This window comes from Neodothiora populina (genome assembly GCF_041146345.1).
Source record: "Neodothiora populina strain CPC 39397 chromosome Unknown canker_contig_15, whole genome shotgun sequence".
Lineage (NCBI taxonomy): Eukaryota > Fungi > Ascomycota > Dothideomycetes > Dothideales > Dothioraceae > Neodothiora > Neodothiora populina.
Genome location: NW_027191413.1, coordinates 2,212,118 through 2,223,028, shown reverse-complemented (window position 1 = coordinate 2,223,028; position 10,911 = coordinate 2,212,118). Strand labels below are relative to the sequence as shown.

The following is a 10,911-nucleotide window of genomic DNA, read 5'->3' as shown; positions in this document are numbered from 1 at the left end:
TGTCAAGGCAAGGCAGAATAGGTACCTACCTTACCTAGTCATCATGAGATGAATATTTCTGCCGCTTCCAGTTAGAGCTCTGTCTCCATCCTCTCTGACTCATAAGACTGTTGCCCATCCCCATCTGCATTTGTATTGTGTTGCATGGAAGTCACTACTACTGGCTGAAGATATGGCTGAGGTACGGTCGCAAATTGCGTGCAATTGGCTACTGGTCTTGATTTTTTCTGTGTCTCAAGCATGATTGCATGTGTGTGGGACTGCAGTGTAGAGAAGGATCATTAGGCAACTACTTTGCCTGATCTGACTAGTTTGGGGGTTCTGCGTGTTTGGCATATCTCGATGCATATATACATCAGTATATGAACAACGAACACAACACATCCAGAACAATTCCCTTCCTTTGCCAATGAACCAACAACAACATTGCCAACAGTGCCAACGAACCAACCATGTCCACCTCAAGCACCCCCAAAAAGCCCCTGCCCCACCAAACCTCCCCCATGCCACACCCTTTCAGATCCGCCCGTCTGACCTACACAACGCCAGACTGGACCACGACCTTGTCCCCGCACACCTCCCCCGCCTCCGCAGACGACGCCTTCTTCCACGCGCTAAACAGCAACTACACGGGCCTCGCGAACGCCTACCCAGGCCTCTTGAAGCCCGTAGGCACAAAGGACGTTTCCGAGCTGAAGAAGTTTCTCGAGGGATGTCTTCTGAGTGTTCTCATGTGTATCGGGCGAGCGACCGGTGCGGTCGATACAGACGGGCAGGACGAAACCGAGTTGGTGCGTATCGGCGAGCTGCACCTCTCGGGCCCGCCGCCCCACGCGGCTCATCACCGCCGCGCTATGGACAGCATTAACATGCTGCCGGAGTGGCAGGGCCAGGGATATGGCTCTGAGGCCATCGAGTGGGTGCTTGAGTGGGGGTTTTTGAGGGCGGGGTTGCATCGCATTGGTATGGTTTCTTTCCCCCCCTCTTCTGTTCATTTCTCTTGAGTCTGCTGGTTGTTGTTTTGTGAATTGATTGAATGAAAACAGGCATAGGGGCGTTCGAGTGGAATCCTCGTGCGGTGGCGCTGTATCAGCGGTTGGGGTTCGTGCTGGAGGGTAGGTCCAGAGAAGCGTTCTTTTTCGAGGGTGAGTGGTATGATGGCATCGAGTTGGCGATGCTCGATAGGGAGTGGAGGGCGATCAAAGAAAAGAAAATGAAGAAGAAGGATGAGGAGGAACACCCCTTTGCGTTTTAGATGGATTCTAGATGGAGGGAGTAGGTATTCGGGTTTGTGGAGTCTTGGATGATACGTTCATTCAAGACACGAATGATTGAGCCATGGCGCTCCAAGCTACCATCTGGTAGGGACCAAACTGTCGTCGAATGACTACGCAAGGCACAGAGGGGGAAATGATACGAGAAGGGGAAAAAGATCAGAGTCTGTCATGAAACATGCAGTTGCATTCATTACTATTAGCTAGCTTTTGGTCGTCAGTTTGAGTAGTCGTGAGTGGATCGTTCAACGCAACACTAAATGAAGTCACCACCGCCAAAGCCACCAAAGGGATTATGAGGTCTTCCACCAGCTCCTCCGCCAGGGAAGTTGCCACGTCCACCGCTGCCCCTCGGCGCCCCACCAGGTCCGACAGGATCATAACGACTGCCAGGAGGAGCTTGCGGGTCATATGGTTCTCGCCCTCTGCCTTGACCAGCAAACAGGGGATCGTCGAATGTCGGGTGCATGCCACCTCCACCCATACCGCCGCCGAGACCCGGGCCCACGCCACCCCATAGCCCGTCTCGTGGACCAAGACCCTGAGGGTACAAGTCGCGTTCTCCGATGTTGCCAAAGCTAGGCATGCCACCGCCCATGGGTCGAGGTGGCCTTGTCATATCATAAGGATCTTCAAAACCGGGAGGCGCAAACTCTCCGGCGGGAAAAGGACGGGGGTGCGCGAGAGGATCGTGTAGCGGATATGGTCGAGCAGGAGGTTGGTAGTCGTCTCGCAGAGGATCTCGCGGTGGCGTGTTGCCTTGTCTGGCTGGCGTCTCTCGTGTGGTAGATGAGGTCGACTGCGATGCTGGGGTCGCGTCGTCCTCGTACCCTGGCTTGTGTAGGCCCGGTGCGAGCTTCTGGATTATGCTCAGACGGAAAAGGGCACCAAAGTCGGCCAAGCGTCCGGTGGATATAAAGGTGTCGATGATGGCTCGCTCGGCCTCGCTCGTGTCTTCGGGTGATGTGACGGGTGTGGCTGGAAGAGAAGAGTGTGAAATGTAATCGACGACTCTGACATCGAAGGTGGCGGTTCTGTCGTCTCCCAGGCCCATGCCCATGATGACGGCCTTGTTTCCCATTCGATTCACCTTGAGCAGATACTCCATCGAAGACTGCGAGTGTGCGTAGCGGAAGGCGTAGTTTGGCTTCGAGGTATTCCACTCTGCTGGCAAGGGCGAAGGGTGAGACGGGTCGGATTGGGCCTCGATCCTGTGGTCTTCGCCGAGGCCGATCAGCCTGAAGCCCACCGCCGACATGGCGGCGTGTGAGGCCAGAGCGATTGCATCGTAGGGAGTCTCGATCTGAGGTGATGCCGTGCTGGACAGACTCTGGGCGATGAATCTGGCCAGCGACTCGGAGGCGAGAGCGTGAGGTTGGCGTGTGCCAGTCATCTTTCTGGGTCGTTTTCTAGTGACTGACAGTTGTGTATGCGTCTTGAGGGTGATTGGTGTGTGATTGAAACAGAGTGATGTTCTCGGAAAACGAGCGCTGAGGAAATCAAAAAGAATCAAAGAAACAATTGAGACCCAAGGAAGGCAGCCTCATGCAGGTGCAGGCAGGCAGCAGTCGATGACGACGAGGAGGGGTTTCTTAACTCCGTCTGAGCACGCCGTTTGACCCCGCGGGATGCTCACCTGCAGTTTCGCCGATGCACGGACCCACAACCTGACTTACCGGATTGTCGGCACCTTGATTGCCTTACCTACTCAAATGTGGGATGGATGCCTCATATCATTCACCACGGAGTACAAAGTACTGTACTGTAATTAAGGCAGACAGTCACAGGCCAGGGCAGCTAGTCAACCTCGGGATCTGAGCAGCGCTGGGACCTCGCCCCATTGCCAGCACCATCCTCATCATTATCATCATTATTGTTATCACCACTGTTCGGCGCGCGTGTTCCGCCATCTGCTTGCTGAATGGCATGACAGCAAGACAATGACAGAATGATATGACCCGACAGACTATCTGGATCATCGCCTGAAACTCGTCTTCACCTACACCTGACTCTCCCTCCTCCTCCTTCTCCTCATCCTCACCCCGCAGCAAACGCCCACCTGCCCAGTCTGACCGACATCGCGTGCAAACGGACAGACAGTATGAGCCGTTGCACCCGGAGCGGTTGTTTCAGATAATCACCAATACAAGAGGGGGAGAACATAACAGACAAAAAGCCATGGACGTCAACGCCACCACTCTGATCCCCTCGTCCAACGACTTGCTCTACGCCGTCCCGCGCCTCGCCCGCAGACTGGGATCCCTCGCTCTGGCTGCGCTTCCGGAGCAGCTCGACGCCGTCGTTGGCAAGATAAGAGACGGAGGAAGTGCGCTGGCCGAGGCGACTGCAGCAGACATGGCCAACACCACAGCCTCAAACTCCACCTCCTCCACCTTTGCTCAGGGCATCGACGCCATGGCCGCATCCACCACTGCTGTCTCTGCCGCCGCCGCCACGTCCGCCATGGCCGACGAGTCTGGATGGATCTCGTCCCTCGCCATTCCATCTTTCGAGGCCTTTAGAGGTTTCGGCGGCATGTTCTCCTATCTCGGTTCACGATGGGCTCTGGCTACTTTCGTCATCTCCATCGTGCTGAACCGTACCCAGTTCTACGCATCGTCTCGCCAGAACCTGACTCTACGATGGAAGACACGTCTGCTCCTCTACTCGGCCTCCATCTTTCTCCTGCTGCTGTCTCTCTACAGCGTCCTGCGCGCCGTCAAGTGCCAGACTTCTCCCGAATACGCCATGCTGCGCTACAACAATCCTTCCAAGCTGTTGCCCATCAACTTCGCTGGCCAGAGCGGCTTTCTCTACCATCTCAGCTCCAAGCTCTTGTTCTGGAAGACTGATGCCGAGTGTTGCCTGGCCATGGACATGGCTCTGACCGACGCCGGAAAGCTCAAGGTGCTGGGCTCCAACAACGTCATATGGCCCGTCTTCCTCGCCCTGTGTTTCAGTCAGTTCATTGAGACCATGGCCTGCGCCATCCAGGGACGTCAACTCATGCCCGAGACCGGCATGACTCTTTTTGAGCACTCCCTCTCCTTCGCCGAATGCGAGACCATGTTGTCCAGCGCCATGGGTCTGGACTTTTTCGCTTCTCCGCGACTGAGCCCTGCGCCGAAACCTTCCCAGTCCGCATCCTCCTCTGACTCGAGCGCCTCGGCCTACCCGCTCCTGACCAAGCCCATGGTTTTGAAGCGACTCAATGCTCCTCCCGAGGTACTTCTCATATGCCTCATATCTTGCCTGAGTCATCTGAGCAGCGCTGTCTTGGCAATCACAGGAAAGAGAGACCGATTCCGCCTGGTCAACACAGCAGTCTGGGCCATGTGCTACATGGGAGCCTTTGTCTGGAGCTTCGTTCATGTCCTCAACAGCCCTCTGGAGGACGTTGAGGATCTGGGCATGCTACGCTTCCCCACCGTCTGCGTCATCGGCTTCATACCACACATCTTGATCTTGACTGGTATTGCCGTCTGCGCCGTCATATACGCCATTGCTTTCGTCATCACTGCCCTCTCGCTACCTCCCAGCCTGGCCGCGAACCCGACACTAAAAGAACGCTTCACTCTGGCCTTTGGCAACCTGCAGGCGAACTTTCAGTTCTCGTCATCCTCCGCCATCAAGCTCAACTGGAGTGAGGATTTCTACACTACCCTCCTGAAAGTCGGCTTCAGTGTCCTGACCGCTGCGAGCGAGGCCGTCTACCTCAACGAGGGCAACAGAGTCCAGATCCACCGCATGACTTGGCTCGAGCAGAAGCGTCTCGAAGAGCTGACGTCAAGAGTCAATGCACGACGAAACTTGCCCTCTGTCCCTCCAGAACTCGTCGGCGACCGCACTGCTGGTGGCCTTGACTTCACCGACATCACAAACTCCACACTGCAGTCTGGTTATGCTCGAGAGCGCCGATCCAAAGCAGGAGCAGCCGCCAACAAATCAACAACCTACGACAACGGTCTGGGCATTGCGGAACGACGTGGAAGATGGCAACTGACCTACGAGTTTGCAAAAGGCATCCGGACTTTGATCGTCCGTCTGCTGGCTAGGTTGACACTGAGGTCACTCAGAGCGATCGGTATAGCTCGGGTGCCACAATGGCTTCGACGACTGGCCGATGTCCGCGATATCAAGATCGCTGTTGTAGTGACAAGGAATCGCCGAGCTGACACTCCAGACTTCTGGCTTGTTGCCGACGATGGCTCGCTTTCTATACCTCAGAACGGTAATGTCGATGTTGAGGTGGAAATGCGTCGCCGGCTGAGAGCTGAAGCTTTGGGTCAAGACCCAACCAACGAGGCTTTGGACGCCGGTCTGTACGACTGGTGGAAACAGGGCGGATGGTGGGGCGATCTCGACAAAAGTGGCGAGTATGTCGCCCAAAGCATCGAAGACGACACCACTAGCCTTATCTCCATGTCAAGCAATGCGAGCGAGGCCATGTCTGACGACGAAGACGGCCGGCGCACCCCTACCCAGGATGACTATAGCTCTCTGAGTCGCGAAGACACTCCGGAAAACACACTGAGCATGGCTGATCTTGCTAGGCTGCTCGATCCCAAGTCAGCCCAGGAGCGAGAAGAGGCCCAGATGCTTGCCCGCCATCTGCAGAGCGATCGACCCATGACGAGATCGCAGTACCGCAGGCGTATGACGCGCGAGAAAGCACGACTGCTGACTGGACCATTGGATGGACCTGGGTCCAACGGTCTCGACGGCGACTACAAGACCGAAGCCGAGGAAGAGGCCGCTCTCGAGCAGTTTGTTCTCGAGAGACGGGCTGCAGTCGGTGGTGACGCAGCTAAAAGCGGCTCCTGGGACTCTGGCGCCGAAGGCATGGGCTCGAGCGGTCCTCAGTGCGTCATCTGTCAATCCAATCCTCGAGTCATCATGGTGTGGCCCTGCGGCTGCTTGAGTATATGCGACGACTGTCGCGTCGGAGTCGCAACGAGGAACTTCAATAATTGCATGACTTGCAGGACTCCCGTCACCGCATACTCTAGACTTTATGTGCCGTGATCATTTTCTTGGCGTTTCGTTGGACATTTTGGAATGATGGGGGTCCTATTGTTCTCTCAGGGCGGCATCTCATCAAGCAAGCAAGTTTTGTAGTCACTATTTTCAGATTACTTTTCTACTTTTTTTCCAATAAATACCCAACTCTTTCACGTTATGCCAAACTTTCTTGTGCAATAACACATAACATTGTAATCCATAGTAGTGATGCATTGCTTGTCGCAAATATATCCAGCTCAAGCACCAACCAGCCAGCTAAACTCCGACGACCGACACCTACCAGGACCCAAGACCAGAAACAAGGGTCCACGACGTCTGGTCTAGTGTATGTACTACTACTACTACTGCTCAAGAGAGTGAACATACAAACACCTTGATAATATACCTTGTACAATCCACGTGCTATATATCCTACTTCAGCCCCACTCGCCGTGTACACATGCGTTGGCCACTGCGCTTACAATCCAGCTGCAGTCAGGTTCAAGTGTGAATCCCTGACAGATTGCCGACCGATTGGGATTCGCGAGCAGCGACTAAGCATACCGCGCGACTCTTCGTATACGCCTTACTTTTGCCAGACGACGTGATAACACTGCGACTATCAAACGACCCGTCGGGTATTCACGACTTTCATAGTGCAAGGAGAGGATTCTACTTTACTCGTCTCGCCACAGCGGAGCAGGCTAAGGTAGCTAGCTAGCTACGTGCGACGACGACGACGACGACGACGACGACGACGACGACGACGACGGTGGGGTGGCACGTCAGCAAGGAAGGCAGCCATAATGAGTGTTATTCTATGTACCGGTACGTCTTTTTTGGTTCCTTCTTCTTTTGCACTCTTTGGATCTCATCTGCAGTTTCGAGTTTTTGCGTTTGTGTGAAAAGGCACTTGCTGACGGCGAGGGCGTGTAGCTGGGTATGATCATACTATTCGGTAGGTGAACTCTGTTTTCTTTTTTTGTTTGGTGTTGCTGCGCTTTTTGGGGGTTTGTTCCTGTTTTGACTATGGGAAAGAAAGGAAGGGAGAGAATCGAATGAGGCGGAGTGCAGTCTTGTCAAGCTGTTCAGATGTCCTGTACTTGCATCTCAAACACCTTTTCTGGCTGTTCTGCAATCGACCATGTACCATGGTCACTATGAACTAATCTCAGAAACGTATGCGCCACAGATTCTGGGAAGCATTATCCGGCATATGTAGCCGCACAATCCCCCATCCGGACAGCCAAGTGAACCGTCTCTGCATATCGCCCGACAAGCGATTCCTAGCAGCAGCAGGCCACCACACGGTCAAACTCTACGACATCAAATCCACGAACCCAGCAGCAGTCCTGACATTCGAAGGCCACACGAACAACATCACCGGGCTAGCATTCCACTGCGAAGGTAAATGGATGGTGACGAGTTCCGAAGACGGCACCGTCAAAATCTGGGACACGCGAAGCGGACACATCCAGCGAAACTACTCGCACGGCGTGCCGGTCAACGACGTTGTCATCCACCCCAACCAAGGCGAATTGATCTCGTGCGACCGAGGCGGCAACGTGCGGATATGGGATCTCGCGGAGAACAAATGCTCGCACCAACTGATCCCGGAAGAAGACAAAGCCGTGGCATCCGTCACGGTCGCCAGCGACGGCAGTCTGTTGTGCGCAGCAGTCAGCAACTCGCAGCAAGGCGCCGTGTACGTGTGGCGCATCATAACCGCCAAGGACGTCACGACTCTAGTCCCGGTGACGAAATTCAAAGCCCACGAGACCTACATCACGCGCGTCTTGTTGTCCCCCGACGTGCGCCATCTGGCCACCTGCTCCGCAGATCACACGGCGCGCATCTGGTCCGTCGACCTCTCCTCTCCCTCAGCAGCGGCAGCAGCAGCAAGCATAGACTCCCCTGCGGGCGCAGAGCCTAATTCCCCTTTCGAGCTCGAGCAGGAACTCGACGGCCATCAGCGCTGGGTCTGGGACTGCGCGTTTTCCGCGGACTCGGCGTATCTCGTCACCGCGTGCAGTGATCACTATGCGCGTCTGTGGGAGCTGAGCAGTAAGCAGGTCATCAGGCAGTATAACGGGCATCACAGGGGTGCTGTTTGTGTCGCGCTTAATGATTATTCCGAAAGCCGATGATGATTTATTTTCTGCCGTCGTTTTTGGTTCTCTTGGGCTGCATTTGGGTTTGATTGGTGGAGGTGCAGGTGGAGTGGATAGTAGTGGTGGCGAGAAGGACAAGACTTGATGGATTGGGGGACGAGGACAAGCCCCCAGAGTCACTGGAAACGGCGAATGATATCTTTACTAGATACATGTCACTCATCTACATGCAAGGCGCCATGCTCAATACAGACTCTGACAGTCAATACTCGGGACAAGAAACAACATACAGGATTCCATCCATGCTCCTGTTCAGTGTCTTCTTTGTGTCCATATCACCTCTTTAATGTACGAAACAAGTCGTCACACCCACCACAAATTCTCTGGAACAGTTAAAAGCTCAATTCATGCAAGCACAAGTATATATACATAAAGAACAAGGCCGAATCCCCTCTACTGTCCTTGCCAACAAAGACGACCCATCGAGGGACCCCACACCACACCACACAACCTTACTCAGTAACCCTCTCCCTCGTCCCATCATCCTCCTCCTCCTCGTCAACCTCCTGTTGTACGCCCCCACTCCCAGCAGCAGCAGCAGCAGCAGCAGTCTTCTCACTAACCACACTCTTCGCGCGCCGCCTCCCCTCAACCATCATCATCATCTCGGTATACGTGCGCGGCATGACGCGCAGGTCCCGCTCGACGGTGAAGGTATAGTTGAATTGGCCCGTGGGGCGCGCGACGCCGTGCTCTACGTCGCGGACTTTGGTGTCGACTCTGACTTGCACGCGGGTGAAGGGTTTGCGGGGTTTGGGTTTTCGGGGTTGCTGTGAGGACGTAGGGCCGGGGGCAGCAGGAGGAGGAGGAGGAGGAGGAGGAGGAGGAGGGGAGGGAGAGGATGAGGAGGCGCCAGCGACTGCTTTCTTCGTCGCTTCGGCTGCGGCGATGGCTTCTGAGCTCTCGATCAGTGGCGGGTCCGTGTAGACGACCGTCGCAGTCATGTACAGCACGCTGCCGACGGGCACGGGGTTCTGAAAGGTCGAAGGGTCCAAGGCGACGAAAGTCGGGCGCGAGTGCGCGAAACTCGCCGCGCAGCAGAAGGCGAGCTCGAACGTCTGTTTCAGCAGGAAGCCGCCGAAGATCATGAAGTTGTGGCGGTTGCGGTATTGGGGCTGCATGATGCTCGCGGTGCTGAGTTTGGTCTGGTCCATGAAGAAGACGTTGTCCGGCTTGCGCAGAGCGTCGTTGGGGTCGTGGTAGCGCAGCTGGCGCTGCCAGAGCGCGTGGATCAGGTCTGATTCTGCGTCGTTGGGCGTTTCTTTGAGCAGAGACCGCGCTTTGAGTTCTTTGCGGTGCGCGCTGTTGATCTTGCCTTGCTGGAAGATGCGCGCTTCTTCGTCGTTTTGCGGCACGATGCTCGGGATGTTGACGGGTTTCTTGGTGCCTGGGTCGAGGGATACCATGGTGAATTGGCAGGTCATGACTACGTCCTCGGGCTTCGCTTTCGTGCCTGGCACAGAGGGTGCTTTGGCTACTTGCAGCGTGATCTCCATGCTACTCCTCCCCGTGGCATACGTCACTTGGCCGCTGTATTCCAGGTCGGAGATTTCTGTTAGCGGCGACTTGATGGTGATTCTGTCACATGCTGCCGTGACTGTCGCGACATCACCTCCTGCATGCTTGGCTGCTACTATTCCCGATAGTGCATCGAGATCCATGAACAGCGTGCCGAGTCTGATGTGTCCGTTGGCATTGGCATAAGTGTCGAGTAACCACGGATCTTGCGCGAGTGGGAGAATCTACGTCGAAAAGAAAAAGGAAAGAAAGAATCAGCGATAGTCCACAAAGTCATAAGACAAGGCAAAATCCATACAACGCTGTGGTAACTATCAGACATCGTACGAGGACTCAGATCACGATCCGCAGGCAAGCTCGGAACACCCGATGCCTTGGACGGATCATGGCCGTCTCTCTGTTTCTGTCTCAACGCCTCTATCCACGGTTTCGCGACTCGTTCGTCCGTCAAGGCTCGAAAAACACCGTCGGTCTGTAGTTGTGTGGTCGTCGATAGCAAGCGCGATTGTCGGGGGATCTTGGTTTTATATACACTGGTCTGTCTCGCAGCACTTGGTCGCCGCAGCAGCATACGATTCGGTAATCTGCAAGCCATGTCTGTTTTCTGCCAACCGAAGACGTTCGACAGCAGTCAATCGCCGTAAAAGAAAACAATCTACTGGACCCCAAAAGGGTGTTATATCTTTCTCCAAAACAATGATGCTTTCCCCGTTTAAACCCGAGTCTTCGGAAGAGCTGCTTCCCTTTGTCCCCCACATCACATCCGATGCAGTAGTCGAGCTCGGTCCGTGATCGACGGCATCTTGCGGCTTTGCCCACACCCGTAGACTGCAGCCGTGCTTTTCGGGTCATCATTTTTTGCTGTTCATCATTGGTTGGACTGCGTCAGACAACATTGACGTCTGCTTCTTGTATAGTAGCTGGAAGCAATGATGCTAGCAATGGAC

General features: G+C 54.9%; 5 protein-coding genes across 7 annotated transcripts; 3 read left to right on the top strand and 2 right to left on the bottom strand.

Annotated features, from left to right (window-relative positions):
* Positions 1-452: 452 nt before the first annotated feature.
* AAFC00_003103 (uncharacterized protein) lies at positions 453-1,255 on the top strand (the record flags this gene model as incomplete). The annotated part of the gene is made up of 2 exons (XM_069342526.1): positions 453-963; positions 1,047-1,255. The coding sequence occupies 2 exons, from the start codon at positions 453-455 to the stop codon at positions 1,253-1,255; spliced, it is 720 nt and encodes a 239-aa protein (XP_069199029.1).
* Positions 1,256-1,530: 275 nt separating this feature from the next.
* On the bottom strand, positions 1,531-2,667 carry AAFC00_003102 (uncharacterized protein; the record flags this gene model as incomplete). Its single annotated transcript, XM_069342525.1, has 1 exon — positions 1,531-2,667. The coding sequence occupies one exon, from the start codon at positions 2,665-2,667 to the stop codon at positions 1,531-1,533; it is 1,137 nt and encodes a 378-aa protein (XP_069199028.1).
* A 785-nt stretch (positions 2,668-3,452) lies between these two features.
* On the top strand, positions 3,453-6,299 carry AAFC00_003101 (uncharacterized protein; the record flags this gene model as incomplete). Of its 2 annotated transcripts, none has more annotated exons than XM_069342523.1 (1): positions 3,453-6,299. In XM_069342523.1, the coding sequence occupies one exon, from the start codon at positions 3,453-3,455 to the stop codon at positions 6,297-6,299; it is 2,847 nt and encodes a 948-aa protein (XP_069199027.1). The 2 variants fall into 2 exon arrangements, with proteins under 2 accessions (XP_069199027.1, XP_069199026.1); XM_069342524.1 differs by having other exon boundaries at positions 4,251-6,299.
* Positions 6,300-7,081: 782 nt separating this feature from the next.
* Positions 7,082-8,422, top strand: AAFC00_003100 (uncharacterized protein; the record flags this gene model as incomplete). The annotated part of the gene is made up of 3 exons (XM_069342522.1): positions 7,082-7,103; positions 7,212-7,233; positions 7,468-8,422. 3 exons carry the CDS (start codon positions 7,082-7,084, stop codon positions 8,420-8,422), a joined length of 999 nt encoding a protein of 332 aa, XP_069199025.1.
* A 476-nt stretch (positions 8,423-8,898) lies between these two features.
* On the bottom strand, positions 8,899-10,559 carry AAFC00_003099 (uncharacterized protein; the record flags this gene model as incomplete). 2 transcript variants are annotated; one of them, XM_069342521.1, is made up of 2 exons in its annotated part: positions 8,899-10,188; positions 10,263-10,559. In XM_069342521.1, the coding sequence occupies 2 exons, from the start codon at positions 10,557-10,559 to the stop codon at positions 8,899-8,901; spliced, it is 1,587 nt and encodes a 528-aa protein (XP_069199023.1). The 2 variants fall into 2 exon arrangements, with proteins under 2 accessions (XP_069199023.1, XP_069199024.1); XM_069342520.1 differs by having other exon boundaries at positions 10,263-10,535.
* Positions 10,560-10,911: the final 352 nt, after the last annotated feature.